General features: G+C 41.9%; 1 protein-coding gene across 6 annotated transcripts in view; it reads right to left on the bottom strand.

The window, feature by feature from the left end:
• Positions 1-22,390, bottom strand: part of STAU2 (staufen double-stranded RNA binding protein 2) — a 226,977-nt gene that overhangs the window by 82,264 nt on the left and 122,323 nt on the right. Inside the window, exon 13 of one of the 6 annotated variants that reach the window (XM_081111009.1) lies at positions 14,141-14,254. The exons of the other annotated variants lie outside the window; for them this stretch is intronic. Coding sequence (XP_080967135.1) covers positions 14,141-14,254 — 114 coding nt within the window. The remainder of the gene's footprint in view (positions 1-14,140; positions 14,255-22,390) is intronic. 6 annotated transcript variants of the gene reach the window in all.

Raw genomic sequence — 22,390 nt, forward strand, 5'->3', positions numbered from 1 at the left:
GGAACTGAGGTCGGGAACATAGGAAATTTGAGGCAGGTCACAGAGCTAAACCTAAGAAAATTGGAAATGAGAGGCAAGAGAGGCTGGAGAAGGTCTTTAAGGCTTGAGGTACAAGCAAGGATTCTGAAGCCTAGCAGAGATGTGAAATCTTGGGCCTGGAAACGCATGGCGATCACCATTGTCCAAACAGTGAACCCCACAGTGCCTGCCGCAGTTTCCTGACCCAAATCAATGACCACTTACCAAAATTTCCAAGGTCATGAATGGCCCTGCAATCATCTTCAGCTCTAAGGATTGAAACTTATAAAGCTATTAACACCTTTATTGGGGTGTAATGTATGTACCACGAGGTTCATCTACTGTGAGTAGTTTCAAGAAATTTAGGAAGTTGTACAAACATCACCACCATCCACGCCTAGGCCATTTCTATCCCACGCAAACTTTCTCTGTGCCCACGTACCGTCAGTCCCTGCTCCCAGGCCCAAGGCAACCGCTCCTCTGCTTTCTGTCTCTGTAGATTATCTGCCTTTTCTGGAAATTTCATACAAATGGAATCATACACTAGATGGTCTCTTGTGTTTGGTGTATTTCATATAGGAGGTTTTTGAGGTTTATCTTCGCTGTAGCATGTATCAGTTCATTATTCTTGATCGCTATACATTTCTGAAAGGCCTGTTGGTCCACTATTGACTACAATCAAGACTATGCTTAGGATCTCTAAGAGGCTAGCTCGCCTTTCCTGTGCGAGGCTAGCTAGCCTTCCCTGTGCATTTGCCACCAAGATGGCTACCGTTATTCACACTGCCACTGGGGATGGGGTCCTTCCACATTCCAATTCAGATCAAGCAAGGCCTCTCTTCCAGTGAAACTGCTGGTTTTCATGGCTTTCCTTGCCCTTGGAGAACTACTGTGCTGGCTGAGCCTGGGTGAGGGGATGGGAGTGGCTGGTAGGGACACTACAGAATCCTACTTCTCCTTCCTGAAGGTCAGTGATTTTACTATGAATAAACACTTCTTGATCTGATCAATGCCTTTGGTCAGTTTCCAGACTCCTAAAGTTCTGTTCTGACCATTTAGCCCAGCGTGATGGCTGCTTTTAAGAAAGAAGATTTGCCCAGCTCTCATTCTGCCTTTAAAGATATTTTTAATTACTCTGCTGCTCTCTACCAAACTCAACTGGTCACCAAGGTCTGCCAATTCTTTCTCTAAAATGTCTCTCGCTGCTGTTTTCCTTGAGTCACGCCCATCCAGATAACCAGCACCCATTCATTCCCAAGTTACTAGACAGAAGCCTTCCTTCCCATCATCGGTCAGTTCTGCATCTGGCTCCCAGGTTGATCTTACAGACACTAGCATAATCATATCCCGTGCTCTTGACTGAAGAACGGCTCTTTGCTACAAAGAACATAAAATTCATGCTGCTTAACCCAGCTGTCAAGAATGTACTCACCTGCCTTGATCTTATGCAACATCATTTATTCCTGGAACTCCCACCAAGTTGAGTTTTTCTTCTCCCACAGATTTCTTGCAACTTCCATGTTTCCATTTTTTTCTCATGTTGTTTCCCCCATATGGAAAGCCCTTACATTTAGTCTTCCAGTAAATAGTCTTTCAACTCCCAAAAGAAGCTTAATCAGGTGGATTCTTCCGCTCTTGGTCATTTCTGTGTGCCACAGCCTTTCAATACTCTGACATTTCTGACACTAACCATGCTGTTCTGCAGTTGGTCCTCAGTTGTTTCTGGATGTTTTGTTGTCTCTACAACCTTTTTTCCTTTTAAGTAGACTTCACTTTTTAGAACAGTTTTAGATTCACAGTAAAATTGAGCAGAAAGTACAGAGTTCCCATATACCCTGTCTTCTGTAACTTGTAATTACACTCAATTTTAGGGCTTTCCTTATTTACAAAACAGAAAACACTTCTCAGCATCTAGTACAGTGGTAGACATACAGCTGGTGCTGAATAAACTAAAATGCTTCTTGATTTCCTATGGACATTTTCAAACATCTTTTAAGAAAAATGATCACTTTAGGATGTCTTTCAGTCCCTCCACTTGAAGAACTTAACTCTTACATACACCTCTGAAAGCAGAGGCGATACTACAAGTACTTAATAATTAGTGTGATGTGAACACTAACACCCAAAAATAAATCAGACAACAAGACAGAGCCCTGAAAACTCCCCTGACCCAAAAACAACCCATGAGTTCCTAGATCAGAGGGAGGTCTCAGAGGGCCTAGACACAAGGCCGTGTTCACAGGGAATGAAACATGGGCCATCAGCTATTTGCCACATGGTAGTAAAGTACTAGTATTTCAACAACTGGTACAACCCTATCAGGGCATAGACTGAATATCAGCAGTTCTGCCAATAATTCAAAAGATATTTCCTGGACTTTATAAAGACTCTAGAATATAGTATCTATAAAATGGACTTCTGTTGATCATGAATAGTTTTGGATTTGGAGTGCAACGAGTCGCTGACATGCAAGGTGCAGACAAGAACAGAAAACAAGCCAGAAGCCAATGTCAAGGGTCAGTTAGGCAGGACACGATCAGAAAGAGCAAAAGTACTGGTAGGCGACACAAACCCACAGGGCAGATCCTAGGTAAGTAACCGGGAGTCAGAGTTCAAGGTAAGGCAGTAGGATCAGCTCAGCAGACAGTAAGGAGATGCTGGGTAAGGATCCCAGCTAACAGCTAGTTGTCTAGGCAACAGACATGGATCAGCAACAAGAGGACTCTGACAAACACACAACTCTGACCCTAAGCTGAACATTTTCTTATTATGCTTCCCACTATGGCAAGAACCTATGTGAAGACATGGCCTCTCTTTGCCTATGAGGTTGGGGAAACTAGGCAGGAAAACAATTAGCACATGAGTCTCTTAGAGTGAGACATTCAAGTGTGGGTCTTGGTACAGTGGTGACATGCCTTACAAAAAGGTACCAGGTTTGCTGGTAGCACATCACTGTACTGCCTACAAAGAGTAGGAGACATTTTAAATCACTGCATTCGCCCTTATTATTTAATTTCAAATATTTTGGGGCTTAACAATGTCTTCGAAGGCCTTCGATCAGAGGATGCAAAAGAGAGGCCAATGATCTGGAAAGGCATTAGCTGCCAACTTAGAATCAGAGAAGGCAGGCCAAATATCTATTAGTGATGAACTGGTTTGTCTAAAAAGGAATTTTGGGAGTGGGGAGAGGCATGGCTTAATTGAAGGTGTATTGCTGAGAGAGAGAAGGTTACTGTTTTTTTTTTTGGTTTTAAATAGAGTAATAAATCATACGCAACACCATAATTTGAGTTTATGAGGAAGGTAATACTCTTTAGGCTGTAAAAGTGACCTCCAGTGGGCAATAATGCTCTCAACTCTGTGGCCGAGGGAACTATATTCCATTGATCGTCACTTTAAAAAAGTCTATATAGGCAACAGTTTTCCAATATAACTTTCACATCCATTTAGCCAATTATATGCATATGGTATTTACTGGTTTCATAATGTATGCGGTTGATTCATTAGTGTGAACTGTTAACAGAAAGATTTTTAGAGTATTTCCCCAACAATCTTCAAATCAACATCAAACATATACATCCAGAGAACTGTAGGAATATTAAATTCCTACTAAATAATTTGAAATTAGAATCCTGAATTAAAAATTAAAAACAACTAATATGGAATATGTATGCAGGCCCAAAACGGAACAAAACTTATTAGAGAAAAAAATCTAGAAAACACTTTTAGATGCTAATTTGTCTCCTGTCATATCATGAGTGTGAAATTATTTTCAAGGAGAGAATGTGGTGAAACACTGAGCTTGCAAACTGAGTACAGATCAAAGGACCACACTTTGTAGTTGGGAGAAGTCAGGTTTTTTTAAACCTAAAATTTCACACTTTCTGTTGATTAAAATAGCTATTCTTCCTCACTTCAGGAAAAGAAGTGGGAGGAAGAAAGCAATAAGTTAAGTTCGTGGGTTTTGAATACAGTCCAAAATTATTTTATAGGCCAAGTTAATAAGTCACTTGTGTGCACAATATCACTGGATGTATGCAACCTCTTAGCAATGTGGTCATGCTGTCCTAAGCATAAATGAAATTATGAGTCGGTTATAAAATGCATAATATTCAATCTTCCCACTACCTTCCCCTGCTGGTTCTAGAAACTGCTTATATATCTGAAGTGAAAAATCACCATGGAAACAACAGAATATTCCTTATTGCTTAAAAAAGGAAAGAAAAGAAAAAGTCCAGCTATGAAGTGTTTCCAAATGGGATTTCAGAAAGGAGACAAAAGTAACCTTTGCTATGGGCAAGCTTCCCTCCAATGCTCTGATGAATACTGATGAAGACAGACGTATTATTCCCTGAGAGAATAAAATTGGTTTCTAGGGTAGAGTAAATAAATCCAACATTCACAGTCCGGGTTAACGGTGCTGTCATATGGGCAGTATTTCCAGAAAACTGACTCCTTTCTAAAAGAGAATGTACTCTGAACAACCATGTTTAGAATACAACATATGACACAAAATTTGAAAGGTAAGTGCCTAATGTTTCTTCCTTCTAGTCCAGGGATTAGATCTCTGGACAGGGACAGACAGTAAATGTGTTAGGCTTTGCAGGCTACAAGGTCTCTGTCGTAACTAAAGGGCCACAGATACTCCCAGAACCAATGGGTGTGGCCATGTTCCAATCTACACTAATAAAAGAGAAAAATGGTAATTGGCGTACGATGCTACCCTTTTCATTGGCTAATCAGGGCTATATGCAAATTAACTGCCAACTAAGATTGGCAGTTAACTGCCAACAAGATGGCGGTTAATTTGCATATGTAGGCACAATGCAGGGAGGCAAAAGGGAAAGCAGGAAGAAGCCCCCTGCCACTGACAGTGATCAGAAACCCAGCGGGGAGCTAAGAGCTGGGGGGCAGGGCCCTGGGGCCGCCTTTGCCCTGCCCCCCAGCCATGATCGGAGAATCGGACACCTTTGCCACCCTGGCCAGTGATAGCGGGAAGTATGGATGGAGCCAGCGATGGGAGCTGGGCACGGTCGAAGCTGGCAGTCCCGGGAGCTAGGGGTCCCTTGCCTGGGCCTAAAGCGGAGCCCACGATCGCGGGGCCGCTGCAGCTGAGGGTCCCCGCTGCCCGGGCCGGACGCCTAGGCCAGAGGCATTAGGCCTGGGCAGGGGCAGAGCCTGCAACCGCGGGGAGCTGGGGGTCCCCTACCCAGGCCTGATGCCTGGACCAGAGGCATCAGGCCTGGGTGGGGGGCGGAGCTGGGGATTGGGGGGATATGATGGTCCCCTTGCCCAGGCCTGAAGCCTGGGTCAAAGGCGTCAGGCTTGGGCGGGGGGTGGAGCAAGCGATCAGAGGGAGATGGGGGTCCCCTGCCCAGGCATGATTACTGGGCCAAAGGCCTCAGGCCTGGGCGGGGGTCAGAGCCAGTGATCGGGGGGAGATGGGGGTCCCCTGTCCAAGCCTGACACCTCTGGCAGAGGCGTCAGGCCTGGGCAAGGGGCCGATCAGGCAATCGGAGGGTGATGGGGGTCTACGCCTCTGGCCAAGGCATCAGGCCTGGGCAAGGGGCAGAGCCAGCAATCGGAGGGGTCTGGAGGTCCCCTGCCCAGGCCTGATGCCTGGGCCAGAGGCATCAGGCCTGGGCTGGGGGCAGAACCAGTGATGGGGGGAAATGAGGGTCCCTCTGTCAGAGGCGTCAGGCCTGGGCAAAGGGCCGATCCTGCAATTGGAGGGTGATGGGGGTCAACGCCTGAGGGCTCCCAGTATGTGAGAGGGGGCAGGCTGGGCTGAGGGACACTCCCCACCCCCCACCCCCCACACCCAGTGCATGAATTTCGTGCACCGGGCCCCTAGTAAAACTATATTTATGACACTAACATTTGAATTCCATATACCTTTCACAAGTCATGACATATTACCCTGTGATGTTGTTTAACCATTTCAAAATCTAAAATCATTCTTAATTCAGGTGGCAGGCTGGAGTTGGCCCACAGGCTGTACTTTGCTGACTCCTGGTCTAGTCCATCAATGGGTAATAACTATCCAGTTATGAGAACTGGTTCACTGTGACTTTTCTGCTGAAATGCACATATAATTGAAGATATGATTGAATTTATAACTATGGAAGGTAATGGATATTAACTAAACTTATTGAGGTAAGCCCTAACTGGTTTGGCTCCGTGGATAGAGCGTCGGCCTGCGGACTGAAAGGTCCCAGGTTTGATTCCAGTTAAGGGCATGTACCTTGGTTGTGGGCACATCCCCAGTAGGGAGTGTGCAGGAGGCAGCTGAATCGATGTTTCTCTCTCATCGATGTTTCTAACTCTCTATCCCTCTCCCTTCCTCTCTGTGAAAAATCAATAAAATATATTTTAAAAAATAAAGATAAATAAACTTATTGAGGTAACCATTTAATAATACATCCATAATTCACTATGTTGTACACCTGAAACAAATACAATGTTCTAGGTCATTTATATCTCAATTAAAAATAAAAACAAAAAACCCCCCACTATGTGAACTACTGGGCTAATTACTAAAATATAAAATGTAAAGAAGATATTCTTGAATTCCTTACCTATAAGATATATTTGTGTAAAGAGGGATTTTATATATTAAAAGTCAGCAGAAGAAATAATGATGTGCTTTCTCAATATCTCTCTTATCACCCTATTTCATAAACAGGAAACAAAAACCAGGTTATGTTTTGAATTGTGGCAGCTCCAGGACCTCTCAGAAGGGCCGGTGGCAAAGATCAGGCCCTTTCCTTCAAACACCCACTGGCGCTCGGCACTGGGGCTTGACATGTGGAGCAACTGAACAGCTGAAGTTCAAAATGTATACTGAGCCTGGGTAACACAAAGACTTCCAGAACCAATCACGGTACCTCTAGGATGATGACCTGTGGTGTGGATCATGCAATGTCACTTAACCGTGTCCTTTATATTAATAAAAAGCTCCATTTGTCTTGGGTAATTGTCGCTCAAACCTGTGACCCTCGTGCCTCTTTAGACTCTGAGGGATGTAGTCCCAACCGGCATGATTCAGTGAGTACTGACTTTTACACTACACTGCGAAGGCTAGACTCCGAAGCAGCCCCGAACGGAAGAAAGCGATCCAGGACAAGGAGAAGGATGTCATCACAGGCCTGATAGGTTGGAAAATCAAAAGTTATGAATAGATCAGTAAAAGAATTAATGGAGGGACCTGATAGGTTCCTAATGATGGTGACCTGTATTTAGGGTATGTAAATACTCTGAGGTCAACATCTGGAATTACCTGGGTGCTTTTACAAAAATGTCCCTATCAGGCCACCATAAGAGAAAGCACACCAAGCCAAACATTCAATTGTTCTCACTGCTTCTACCAAATGATGCTACTAAACCCAAGTCCTTCTAACTTTCTTAGAAATGCCACTCAATCCCACCTATAAACCTGTACCAAATGCCTCCTGAGGACCAGAGCAAGGACACATAGAATACGAAGACGCCCCTCACTGAGGCCACTGCCCAGTGGGATAAACCAATACAAAAACTCAATGAAACAAGAGGAAAAGAGTGTGATAAGTTAAACAGTGGATAATATAAAACGTAGGTTTGGGAAGGCCTGTTGACTGGAGTCACATCTTGGCTGGATAGGATGGCTGCAACAACTGAAGTTCCTCTTTGAGCAAGAGAGTGGCCCCCGCAGAAGGAGCAGAGCAAACAGACACGGATGGAAGAAGGAATGAGACGTGGTGACTCAATCCCGCCAGCGCTTACAGTGTGGTTACTGTTCGTTAGGTGCAGGGGGCGGGGTGAAGGATGAGGCGGGAAACAGGAGCAGGGCCCAATCATCATGCCCTCGGATTCCATCCTATAGACCTGCGATGTCTGACACACGTGTGGCTACTGAGCACTTGAAATGTGACTAGTCCAAAATGAGATGAAAAAATCTCAATAACTTAAAAAGTCAATTACAAGTTGAAATGATACTTTAGACACACTGGGTTAAATAAAATACATTAAGATTAAACTGACCTTTTTTTAATGGGTCTCCTAGAAAACTTTTATCTATATCCATAGCGTTTAATCCCTTGTGATCCCTCAACAACCATTTCATCCCAAGCATTTACACTAGTAGTGCCCTCATTCCTCTTGCCAGGGCCTAGGTTAGAGCTGGGCCTGTGACCGGCCTCACTGAGGCCTGAGCTAGGAAGAAAGACGGCTGGAGGGGTTCCTGCTGCACGTCTTTGCCCCATAAGGAAACACGGGGGCAGAGCTCTCATTCTTCTTTTGGATGTGGCTACACTGCCAGTGACACAGAACTCCTGTGGCCATCTTTCCATGAGCACAGGATGGCAGCGCTAAGAAATGGAATAACCTGAGGGTTTGCTGACATCATTGAGCTGCTTTACTGACCAACCCTAGAGCTCACCCTTCCTCTGAACTTCCGGCTATATGAGATAAAAGGCTCATTATTTAAGCCAGTATGAGTCAGCTTTTCTGTTACTTGTAGCCAAAAACATCTTTGCTGCTACACTCCAATAAACTACAATTACCTCAAGGACAAGGGAGGGTATTCACTATCATTTGAGACCATCTCGTACTACAAGTCTACAATCAATCAACATGTTATTGTTGTGATAGTACATATACAACATGTATGCTTTTTCCCTTTATCATACAACTTATGGAATGATTACTCAGGCAAAGAGACTTTTTATTAATTAGAGAAAACATTATGAGGAACATTGAATTAATCAAAAGTAGAACAGAATATCCATTAGATTTGTAAATAGTTACACTTACTAGTTGTCCTTTCATTGAGGGTCTGCCTTGAATTCTGGTCAAAGCACACCCGTGGGGAACAACTCAGCTTGACTGGACTAATCTGGACATAAGCCCTTAAAGGTGGTGTAGCAAATATATAGTTTATACCTCACAGAGTTACCATGAGAACTTAGCAAAATACTCTAAGTAGAGCCTTGCACAATATCTAGTATATGGTAAATATCTATACTAATAAAAGGGTAATATGCTAATTAGACCGGGAGACCTTCCAGATGTCCTTCTGGACAAAGCCTTGGTGGCAGGGCCGAGGCAGAGGCGGTTAGGAATGATCGGGCCAGGAGGGGAGGGCAGTTGGGGGTGATCAGGCAGTGACAAAACTATTAACTAGAAATTAAGCTCTAGTATTTTGACTAACCTCCTCCTGCTTCCCAGTATGTGTGAGACTGGTGGGATTGACAATGCAGTTGGAAAGAAGATGAATAAAGAGAAAATATAAAGCAGGAAAGCAAGATTATGACTTTGAGGATCTAACTAGAAGCCAACTAATGTAATTAAAGGAGACAGAGAGGAAGAGGGACTGAGTGACACCTAAGAATGATGAAGATACAGAAAAGCTATCAGGCCAGAAGGAGAGAATAGAGAACATTTAATGAGTTATACCAAGCTAGAAGGTTACAAAACCCTTTCTGCTCTATTACAAAGGATTCTGCTTTTCATAGCATACACTAGTATAAATTTAATTTCCAAATAGTATATACTGAAAAATATTGGGGGAAAAAGCCCTTACCAGCTCAAGCTTAACAAATAAATGTGTTTTTTTCTCAACTTATGAATAAGGATGACGGTTCTGCATTGAAAACACCACGTGATCGACAAATATCAAAGTTCACAAGATTGCTGACTCGGTGACACTATGTTAGTTACCAGGCTTATCACGAGAACCTGGGAGCTTCGGTGTGGCCACTGCAGTATTCCCACAGAGTTGTTAAGTGTTTACTGAACAAAATCAGTATCTGGGAATTTAAATTGTGTGTTTATTCTGGACAATTAAACATGCTAAACTAATGTGAACTTATAACATTTGTTGTGATGAATAAGGAAAACACAGAGAAGGTTCTCACCCGGACAAGGGGTAGGGAGGTGAGGGGGCGCCTCCAGGCAAACACCAGTCGAATGACTGGCAGGTGCCTGGACAGGCATTCAGAGTCCCTGATGGGGAACCCTGGCCTCGAGGCCCCTCCCCTGAAGTCAGACAGGGGCGGCAGAGACCACTTTCCGGACAGTGGGCATTAGGTGTCTGAAGCAGGCCTTCGCTAACACTGGCATTCAGAGGGGCTCTAATCGGGGCTCTTGGTTCAAGTTTGCATTTCCAAGGTGGACCCAACATATGCACAGAACCCAGGAATTTCCTAGGGCTCAATGCCACATGAGTAACTGGTAAAAGGATGAATCTGGCATTTTTAAAGTTCGACGTGTTGTATAATCTACATACAGTAAAATGTACCCTTCTTAATGCACATGCAATGAGTTTGACAAACGCATACGGTTTCGGTTTCTACCACCACAATCAAGACATAGCACATTTCCACCAACCCCAAAAATGTCCTCGTGACAGTTTATGGCCAATCCCTCCCCGGCCCCCGGCAGCCACCGATGTGTTTCCCATGCCTCTAGCCTGGCTTTTCCAGGACGTCACACAAGTCAGACCTCCAGCGCGGAGGCTTCGCCTGAGCGTCTGGCCGTGCAGTCACCGGCAGTGAGGCCGGTGGGCCCGGGACCCGGTGAGTGGAAAGGGCCGCGTAGGAACTGAAACCGGAGAGCTGGCAGGGCCAGGCACCCAGGGACTCGCCCGCCACAACAGCAAGTCTGGACCGACAGGGGTGATGGGAAGCCACCAAAGATGGCAAGCAGCTGAGTAATGTGATCTGAGTCACTTAAACATAATTTGGCTACTGCTGTGTGGGAGACGGACCACTGTGGAGCGAAGGGAGAAAAAAGGAAGCCGTTTAGAGACGACTGCTGTTGTCAGGGTCAAAATAGAACAGCAACAGTGGAGGGGCCCAGAGTGGTCAGGCCAGAGATGTACCTTAGAGGACGAGATGCTGGGACTGGATAGAGCACATGAGGAAGGGGAGAGGGGAGGCCGGAATGCTCCACGACGCTGGGCTTTAGCAACAAGGGAGGTGGTGGTGTCAGTTCCAGGATGGATAAAAGGGAAAGACAGGGGAGGTGGAAGGAGGAAGGATAAGAGGGAGGGGAGGGGGGAGGGGGAGGAGGGAAGAATGAAGGGTTTCATACATTTGGACAGCATCGCATACAGATGATACGGCATCTCTCCGCTGACCATGCAGCATATCTGATTGACCTTTGATAAAGTTCACTTAACAATCCCTGTGCTGTGACTCTCTTATTTAATACAGTGGGTGAAGACACGGAATACATTCAGTCTCCACATCACGGGGTTCCCAGGGTTAAATTTTGAAAAATAAGATAAGTTGTAAAGGTTCAAGGCTAAAGAGCTCTCCCATTTCTCCCCTTTATTTTCTACATGGACAAGAACAACCCGAGTCTCATAAGAAGGCTCTAAATGTTACATGGACCTTTTCTCAGAATACTCGCTCCATTTGTTCAACTGAATGAAGAACCAAAAACATTTTTAAATGATGGTAACTTTTCTTGCTTCCAAATGCTTCCCATTAACAGACGAAAAAGCATTCAATGGTTCATCTTTTCCAACTTAGGAGCCCGGGCTGATGCTCTCGGGAGGGTGAAGGAGTACGTTTTGCTTAGACGCTGAGTACGAGGAAAGCAATGCAGTGGCAACACACCGCAGAGAAGCCAGAAGCGTGGCGTGCAGGTTTGCCTCAATGGCCGCTCTTCTCAGGTGTGTGGGTTTCTAAGGCCCTCTCGCATTTCTTTGCTCAGGCTACAGAGAGGCCTTTGCAGGAGGGTTATCTCATGCTGCTCAGGCCATTTGTTTCTGCCACGAATGATACAGAGATAGTAGAGGCAGAGGTGGAGGTGAAGGGAGAGATAGAGATGACAGAGACAGAGAGACAGAGATAGACACAGACAACAGAGACATAGAGAGATAGAGATAGAGATAGAGATAGAGATAGATAGAGATAGAGAGATAGACACAAACATGAAGATAGACAAAAACATGGAGATAGGCACAGACATGGAGATAGACACAGACACTAGAGACAGGCATAGAGATAGAGATAGAGACAGGGACAGAGATAGCTTCTTAGCAAATATTCAAAGGGGTCTAGTTGCCCGTCTATAAGCTCCATGAAAGCAGGAACGTGTCTAACACTCTTACCATGTATCCTTGGCACCTTGCTAAAGCTAAGTCATAGTTTTATACAGGGAAACACAACACTTTCTATCCGCTAGCTGGGGCCATGTTCCTCAGAGGCCTGCTGCACTCCCTTCTGCAGCTGGGCAAAGTCTGTGAAATCCCTGAGCTGCACAGGGGTGATCCTGAATCATCTAACCCAACTCCCCCATTGAACAGTCCAGGAAACAAGTCCCAAAGAGACGACAGAATCCACCCAGGGAGCTCTTATGCCACGTTTAGTTCCCCAAACTCAGATTTTCTGACCAACTACAGTAGTTGCTCTTTCCTAAACACCGCAATACTTCGCCACCAATCAATAAGCGATGACTGGAAACCCACAACATCAGAGACATTATGAACTAGAGAGCTGTGTCCTTGAGAACGTTTTCCCAGGTCTGGTTTGAGTTGGACAATTAATCATGTGTTTGAGACGATAACACTTCATGCTCTTTTATTCGCTCCATGCAAGGGCACTAAGCAGATAAAAGGAAATTTACTGGGAAATTAATATGAAAGTGGGTTATGGTTACTCTGTATGTGAATGGTTAATTTAGAAAGCACAGCTGGTGAGTCATACTATAAACTGTATATCTATTTATTTTGACTCCAAAGAGAAATTGTTTGACCTAGAAGATCATTGGTTTAGTCTAATCTGATGATTAATTGAAAATATGTATACAAGCTGTTATCTAAACAAAGGAACTTGTTTATTAAAAAATAATATACTTTTCAGATTTTTAGCCTTATTTCACAAATAAAACGTTAAAAATAACACTGAAATTTCATTTTAATAATATCCCAAATTATGGGAGTAGTTTGATAGTTCTGAAGTTCACATGCTTCTCCTATATATCCTATAACACTAACTCTCTTCAGCAGAACTGAGCACATTGTAGTGAAAGTCCAGTGCTATTATTGACACTGTTTTTGCTGACACTTTCCCCCTATATAATTATTTAAAATAACTTCTATCATTTCTTCCTTGTAAGAGGACTCTATATTTAAATTAATAATAAACTGCAAACTAGATGTCTAAAATAACTAAAATCGCCTAAGACATCAGTTTCCCAACATAAAATTTTCCGTTTTTTCAAAATCTAGGAAATAATGCTAGTGGATAATGCATGGAATGGGGCAAAAGTAAGTTTGGAGTTTTAAGTACGTGAAACACGGCGTTTATTCTTATGTTATTATTTATTAACTATCGCATTACAGTGGAACCTCAGTTCTCAAACTCCATTTGCTCTGGAAGGCTGTTCAAGAAGTGATTTGTTCAAAATCTGAATCATTTTTCCCATTAGAAACTATGTAAATTGAGTTAATCCGTTCCAGACCCACAAATGATTCCCTCCTTTAACCTTCCTTGTTTATATACAGTACATGTCTCATGTACTGTTTAACCTGTAAACAAACACTTCTTTTCTTAAACTGATCGAACCCCGCCCCTCTAGCCTTAAAGGAATCACTTTCCGCTCTCCTTCAAGGGGTGCCTTTTGGGAAGTCAGCATGCAGTCTTCGCTTTGAAATGCTGTCACCAGCTAGCTGCTTTTCGTTTATCCAATTCACAACAGTTTTTCTACCTCTTCAAATTGCCTGTGACCATTATCTCTTTACACCCTTAGCAACATCAGCACTCTTGATGGCTTCTTTGTGTTAAAATTGTGCTAATCATGGATTTCACCAGCAACAAAAGCATTCTCTCCATTGTTTGTTGCCTGAAAGATGCTTTTTGTCACGCTGAGGTATCAGCATGAAAGGGTTCTCAGATGGAAAACCCAAGTTCGGTTCGACAACCGAGACATTTTTTCCATGGACAACTAAGTGGAGAACTGAACTGTTCAAGATGGGAGATATTTGAGAACCGAGGCTTGACTGTATTTATTTGTCTCACAACTGTAAGCCTACTTCTGCCCACGCCTGTATTAGGGAAAGCAAAGCTTTCGTTTTGATGGCCTCTGACTTCTTTGTTGGGCCAGCACACAGCACAATGTCAGTGGCATAGGATACCTGGTCATGGCTGGCTTCAACGGAGCTTCCACCAGCATGGAAAGTCATCTGCACGGGGGCTAAGGTCAGGCAGGTCACACACTCTCTGCCACTCTGTCTATCACAGTAGTGAACCTATAACAGAACACACGGAGTCTGCTGAGCACCTCCAGGGAGGGAGCCGGGGCAACAGGCCCTTTGCAAAGGGTCTCGGTTTCAAGGAAAATTCAAGTAAGTTATGCAGCACACACTTCAAACATTTTAAAACTTTATCCGGACCTTCCAGTTATCTATGAGAAAGCTATTAACTCTACTTTAAGTATACTTTCCAAGTTTTAAGAGTTTAGGAATCAAGGATACGCATAAGTCAAGTTTATTTGATTCTAATGGACCTGACTTTTCTCTCATCTCTGACTATACACGTGTGAGTGATTGCCACTTAATTGGTAGTGACATTCTTTTACTTATCATGGTAGTCCCTCTAAAACCACTGTTAAATATATATATTACTACATCATGTTCTGCTTGAAATGTTGACATTACAATCAAAGTGAATTAAACTAAAGTGATTTGTAATGTGCAGACCAAAATAAAGTTACCATAATATTATTTTTCTTTTAGTGAAATACAACCAAGCATTATTAAACGCACATGTAAGAAGACACTCCCTATCAGAGGTAGGGTACAGGGGTGAGGGTGGTAGGGGACGTGCGAGTCCATCTCCCAACTGGGAAAATTCCCATTCTCCTCCCATTTCTCTACGGTCAAAAGAGTTCTTTCAAGCAGTATTTACTTTCACTCTAAGCTAATAAAGTAAAAATAGCATCGCTTTTGTGATAAATTACTAACTATACCATAGGAAGAAATGATTTCATTAGCTATAACATGCTCAATTTGTTAAATTTGTGTAGATTTAGGGTAAAAATTTAGGTGAAAATCTTGAATTTGTGAAGAAGAAAATTAAAACACATACTAGTTCCCTATCTGAGGTTTAATTCTATTTGCTGCATAATACCCATATATATTCATTACAGATTAAGGTCCACAAATATTTTATCATGTTTAATATAGATCTAACTGATAATGACAACAATATGAATCCGAGCCTAATGGTTAAGTAATTCCACTTTTTTAAACAAATAGGGTTGTTAAGATTGCCTGTCAGTTTCCCTGAAGGTAAGAAACTCCCTGGAGTTCAAAGCAAGTCAATAAATAAAACCTTGTCTCCAAAGCACTTTAAAGATTTTATTATAAAAATATTTTTCCTAGTTAACTTGGGGGAAAAGATTTGACAGCAGTTCTAACTCATGGTGTTATACCTCCTGAGCAAATTAAAAGGTCGCTCAGTGTGTATGAATGAATTCGTGACTGTGGAAGTGTTGTTTACTATGCATCAGCTAAATACGGTGGGGGAACTGAAACTTACCACATAGCGGGTTTATGCAAAAGCCAATATGCTGACACTGTAATAACTACAGTTTGCAGCCATTTAGGATATAGTTAAAATGTTCTTGTCACATATAGTGTTGTTATAAAACATACTTTAAAAATAAAATCTCGCCGAAACCGGTTTGGCTCAGTGGATAGAGCGTCGGCCTGCGGACTGAGGGGTCCCAGGTTCGATTCCGGTCAAGGGCATGTACCTGGGTTGCGGGCATATCCCCAGTGGGAGATGTGCAGGAGGCAGCTGATCGATGTTTCTCTCTCATCGATGTTTCTAACTCTCTATCTCTCTCCCTTCCTCTCTGTGAAAAATCAGTAAAATATATTTAAAAAAAAAAAAATAAATAAAATAAAATCTCATCACCTTTGATATCAATTGGAAGTCCATGTGAAAGACATGACACTTTCCTAAATATCCAGATTGATAGTGAAAATGCTTGTATGTCGGCCAAGATGCATCATTATTAAGAACTAGGGGCCCGGTGCACAAAATTTCATGCACTGGGTGTGTGTGTGGGGGGGAGTGTCCCTCAGCCCAGCCTGCCCCCTCTCACATACTGGGAGCCCTCAGGCGTTGACCCCCATCACCCTCCAATCACTGGATCGGCCCCTTGCCCAGGCCTGACGCCTCTGACCTAGGCGTCCGGCCTGGGCAGCGGGGACCTGCAGTGGCAGCGGGGGGTTGGGGGGGGGGGGGCGCGATCGCGTGGGCTCCGCCCCTGCCTCTGCAGGATGCCTCTGGCTGAGGCGTCCGGCCCGGACAGCGGGGACCCACAGCTGCAGCGGCCCCGCGATCGTGGGCTTCGCTTTAGGCCCAGGCAAGGGGCCCCTAGCTCCTGGGACTGCCAGCTTCGACCGTGCCCAGCTCCCATCGCTGGCTCCACCCCTACTTCCTGCTATCACTGGCCAGGGCGGCAAAGGCGCCTGATTCTCCGATCATGGCTGGGGGGCAGGGCAAAGGCGGCCCCAGGGCCGCCTTTGCCCTGCCCCCCAGCTCTTAGCTCCCCCCTGGGTTTCCGATCACTGTCAGTGGCAGGGGGCTTCTTCCTGCTTTCCCTTTCGCCTCCCTGCATTGTGCCTACATATGCAAATTAACCACCATCTTGTTGGGAGTTAACTGCCAATCTTAGTTGGCAGTTAACTGCCAATCATAGTTGGCAGTTAATTTGCATATAGCCCTGATTAGCCAATGAAAAGGGTATCGTCGTACGCCAATTACCATTTTTCTCTTTACATTAGGATAATATCTGTCACTGACTTGTCCTCAAGCTTTTTTCTCAATCCTTTTCATAACTAAAATCAACTCCTTTATAACTAAAATGTAAACATATATTTAACATGCTCAGTCATGCACCAGTGTTCTAGCTGTATGAGTAATCTGTTCCACTCTGCCTGCAATATGCTTGTCACACTAATGCCTCAAAAGGGGTAAGTAAATGAATGAAATCACATTATACAGACTTGTAATTGCCTTCTCTTTTAGAACTCTCCACGTGGGATAAACTTTGAAAATTACATGCCTATGTTTGGTGTACAAAAATCTATCAGTAATGCACAGAATTACTTCTAATACAAGTCTACAGACAAAAACTGTCCAACAATTGCAACATCATGTGTGTGGCAAACACTGTTAAAGGAGATAATGCGTTCTTACACTAAGTGATGAGTATGTACACGGCAAAAACCCTAAGTTTTGTTCTTTGCTTTTCCGTTTTCAATGGCTATCCCCCTGGAGATCTAAGGAGGCTACTCATTAAGGGTGAATTACACACACACACACACACACATATACAGTTTTGTTTTACATGCCCATGGAAGAAAGCACCAAGTGACTTTTAACAATTTCATATCAGAAAAGGAGCTTCCTTTTTTTGTAATTCGTACTCATGTTTTAAAATAACCACATATATCCATTTACATATGTAAAATAAGCTGCATTAAAATCTATAGAGCTTTGCAAAGAAATGACTTCTTAACAAGGAAAACTAGTGTAAGGTCAAAGAAAAAGTCTAGTCTTATAGGTAGTCAGTATGCCACTAAAGTTAAACTAACCCTAAATTTTCTCCCAAGAGGGCCAACCAACTCGACTACTTTTCATGGATTAAAACTCTAATGTACTATCTCTTTAAAAAATGGATATCAAAGATAAGACCTTATCAATCTTTCCATTATACATATATTGGTTGCGTTCATAAAGGTATATAATTATTTGTATACAAATATTGACATATATTGCTTTCTACTCAGTAATTACAGATTCTAGAACACACTATATTTAATACTTGTAATATAATTACATTCATGATAAAAAAAAAAAAAGACCATTTGTAACTTCTGCTTCCAGACAAGATGTAACAGATTTAGTTTTCTGCATTCTTCCTGCTTAGTATAAGTAACAACCCTGGATGTTATCCATAAAACAAATATAAGAGGACTCAGGAAAAAGGAGAGGAGAAAGACCAGCTTAGGGATTTCAAGACCCAAGAAGTAACACAGTGCTGAATTCCTGGGTTTTCTTTTATATATCCTAGATTGGGCGCTAAAGAAGCCAGCAACCAATGAGAGGGGGAGAAAGGAACATCTGTAATATTTTCAATAAAGATAAATTTTTTAAAAAGGTCTCACCAAAGAAATAGAACATATAATAAGAACCAAATCTAACTTTATTAAAAATTAAATTTATTGGGGTGATACTGGTTAACATGATCAAATCAAGCTTTTACAACTGAAAAATACATGAAACAAAATAAACAACTCAATGGGTAGGCTTAATAGCAGAATGGACAGAACAGAGGAAAGAACCAGTAGACTTGAAGATAGAAAAATAGAAATTCCCTAATCTGGGCAACCAAAAGAAAAAAGACTGAGAAAAAATGAACAGAGCCTCAAGGATGTGTGTGTGGGACCATAACAAAAAAATCTAATATTTGTGTGTTCAGAGTCCCAAAAGAAGAGTTAGTGATTGGGGCTAAAAAAAGAACTTAAAGAAATACTAGCTAAATATTTACCAAATTTTAGTAAAAGATATAAACCTATAGCTTTAAGAAGCTGAGAAAACACCCAATGGAAGAAACACAAAGAAACCCATGCCAAGACACATCATAATCAAAATTCTGAAAGTTAAAAACAAAGAATAATCTTGGAAGCAGTGAAAAACAACTCCTCACCTATGGAGGCAAACATTTAACAGGAACTTCTCAACAGAACCCATGAAGGCCAGAAAGAACTGGCACAAGATATTTCAAGAGCTAAAAAACAGACAAACAAACAAACAAAACGTAAACCCAGAATTTTATATCCAGTACAAATATCTTTAAGGAATGAAGAAAAACCCAAGCATTCTCGAATGGAAACTGAGAATATGTTGCCAGCATACCTACCCTAAAAAATGACTAAAGTAACAAAGAAAATGATAAAAGCAGGACTCTTCTTGGAGCTCCACCAGGAAGCAAAAAAACACAGAAAGGAATAAAAATGTTGGTAAATAAAACAGACTTTCCTTCTCTTCTTAAATTCTCTAAATTTTGTTCAACATTACAAGCAAAAATAGAACCCTGTCTGATACGGCTCTAAACATATATAGAGGGAATATTCAAGATGATTATAAACCGAGTGGTGTATAGGTCACTGAGAAGGGCACATCACTTCTGTGATATTCTTACCAAAAATGCACCTCAATCAAATAATGAGAAAATATTAAATTTAATAACATCCTACAAAATAAGTATTCAATATTGTGCAAAAGTGTCAAGATCATAAAAGACTAAAGCTGCTACTTGATTGGAAGACACTTAAGAGACATCGCAATTAAATGCACTGTGGGATCCTAGGCTGGGTCTGAGACCAGAAAAAGACATTAGTAGAAAAACTGGCAAAATTTGAATAAGATCTGGAGATTAATTATTGTATCATCAATGTCCTGGTACTGACAATTATACTATAATTATATAACTGTTAACAGTAAAGTCTATACAAAATTTCTCCTTCTAAGTGTAAAAAAACACACACTTTAAAGGCGATTTATAAGAAAGAAAACCTTTCTTAAGTGCTTCAGAATAAATGAGACTTGAAAGAAGCTGAGAGCCTATTAGAATAAATAACAGATAAATTTAAGTTTTTCTATGCACGTCAGAATTTTATACTAAAAGAATCTTTCAAAAACAAGAGAAGAAAATCAGTGGAGGCTAAACTGTCTCTTAATTAGAAAAATAAAGTTACTGGACAACGTGAGTACTTTCTACCTCTGATATAGGAAGGAAAGAGGATGCAGGAAAACAATTTCCTGGCATAAAAGCCTGGAAAATCACAATATCCAAACAATAATGAAAAAGAGGGGTCAAAGGTTGCTCTATACGTTAGAGTTTTAGAGAGAAAAAAATAACAATATAGGCCTATTCATGGGAAGGATAGCAATAAGGACTAAATAACATCAATAAATGTTATTTGATTTGCAAAAGCTGAGAGGTAAGTTGCTGCTTAAACTGCAGATCCAATTTGGTAGTAACACCACCTATCAGATTTTTAGTTATTTCTATTTGTTTAAAATATATATTTATTGATTTTAAAGAGGGAGGGAGAGAAACATCAATGACGAGAGAGATTCATTGATTGGCTGCCTCTTGCATGTCCCCCACTGGGGACCGAGACCAGTACCTGGGCATGTGCCCTGACCAGGAATCAGACCTGTAACCTCCTGGTTCATAGGTCAACACTCAACCACTGAGCCATGCCGGCTGGGCATAGCTATTTCTATTTTTAATCTAGGAAAATATTACTATCACTACCCTCAACGTTCTCCCCTATCATTACACAATGTTTCCACTGAAACTACCCTAAACAGGGAGCAATAACCACCTCAATGCCAAGTTCTTCTTTGCAGCATTCAACAAAGAAGTATACGCAGAACCAAGAGAGACTACTATTCCAGAAGCCAAAAGAAAAGAAAGTTCAAGATGAGATTAAAAGTTTGGAATCCAGACAGGTTAACTGCCTCTAAAAACAAAATTCAAAACTATGCAGAGAAATTTAACAGAATCCAGTCTCTATAATGTATCATTCATATTAGTCAAGAATGCAATCCAAAATGCCTTGACCTAAAATACACAGGAAAAAGTGACTCATTCTCAAGTTAAAAGGCAATCTATAGAGGCCACATCCAATGCTGAAATAAGCAGAAAAGCACCTATTATAACTACTCTCAAGGATATAAAGAAAAATATGTCTATAAGGAATTAACGAAGAGAAAGTCACCAGAGAAACATAATTTTTAAGAAGAACCATATGACAATTCTGAAAATGAAAATATCCAAAAGAAAACAACAACAAAAATCATTGGATAAAAGAAATACAGGAAAGAGTGAACTTATAAGTCAACAGAAATAATATAATCTAAGGTTCAGGGAAGATTTTTAATTTAAAAATAGATAAAGCCTCAGGAATCTGTGGGACAATATTAAAAAATGCATGTAAATGAAGGCCCAAAAGGAGAGGAGACAGAAAAGTGGGCAAAAATATATTTGAAGGAAATATGGCCAAAAATTCCCCAAATTTGATGAAAGCAATAAATATACCAATTTAAGAAATCTGTAAGCATACAGTGAGTTCAATGTTGACACCCAGAAAATACGTCCAGGTCCTGACCCAGTAGCTTTGAATGTGATCTTTTTTGGAAATACAGTTTTGGCAGATGTGATCTCAGGATAAGATAATCTAGGTTTAGAGTCGGCCCTAAATCCAACGACTAATGTCTTTATGGCTTTTCCAATATTTTGAATTACTTTTCATGACAGATGTCACGATTACCAGTCATGAATGAATGAATGAATTGGTCAATTCAGTGGTATTCAAACACAATTGGTAGGATTCCAGCTTCAGACCATAAATTCACTGGACAAAGACTCTTGCAGATAACAATATAAAATGTAGACAACATGAAAGAAAAATATCTGAAGACACTGGAATGTGATCAAGAATAGGCAGACAGCCCTAGCCGGCTTGGCTCAGTGGATAGAGCGTCAGCCTGTGGACCGATGGGTCCCAGGTTCGATTCCGGCCAAGGGCACATGCCTGGGCTGCAGGCTCGACCCCCAGTAGGGGGTGTGCAGGAGGCAGCCAATCAATGATTCTCTCTCATCACTAATGTTTCTCTCTCTTCTACTCCCTTCCTCTCTGAAATCAATAAAGAAAAAAAAAAAGAGTAGGCAGACACCAGGGCACAGTTCTCCCTTAAAGGACCAAAACTATAAGGAATAAAAATTGTGACTGTGTGGCTTTTTTTTTTTTTTTTTGCCTGCAGGTATTCTCGCTTTCTCTAGTTCTACTGGTGGAAAACTGCAGTCTTACCGCTGGAGGTGGCAGAGGAAAGAACTTAGGGGTGGCAGATGAGCTGGACACGGAGGGAACAAATCCCAGAAGTAAGGTGGCTGCACGAGTGGTACTACTCTCAATCTGCATATGCACTGCACCCAAATTCCTGCCTGATTATAGACTCTGCATGTCCGGGAAAGATCACAGAGGGCCCGAAGTAAAAGTGGGCAGAGAGAAGTAAGAAATCCATTTCGGTCTGAAAGTTTTGGGTTGTTCTTCTTTTACTTTCTTATTGAATTTACTGGGGTGACATATAGGTTAATAAAATCATATAGGTTTCAGATGTAGAATTCTATAATGCATCACCTATATATGATATTGTATGTGTTCAAGTCAAGTCTCCCTTCCATCACCACCGCTATGGTTTTAATAGAGTGCAGTCTGTAAAGCATATACAGCTTGAGGACTAGAAAGCTAAAAGCTTCACTGGACTAAAGTATCAGTAGACATGGGCTGGTTGAT

This window comes from Myotis nattereri (assembly GCF_964212035.1).
Source record: "Myotis nattereri genome assembly, chromosome: 17".
NCBI classification, from domain to species: domain Eukaryota; kingdom Metazoa; phylum Chordata; class Mammalia; order Chiroptera; family Vespertilionidae; genus Myotis; species Myotis nattereri.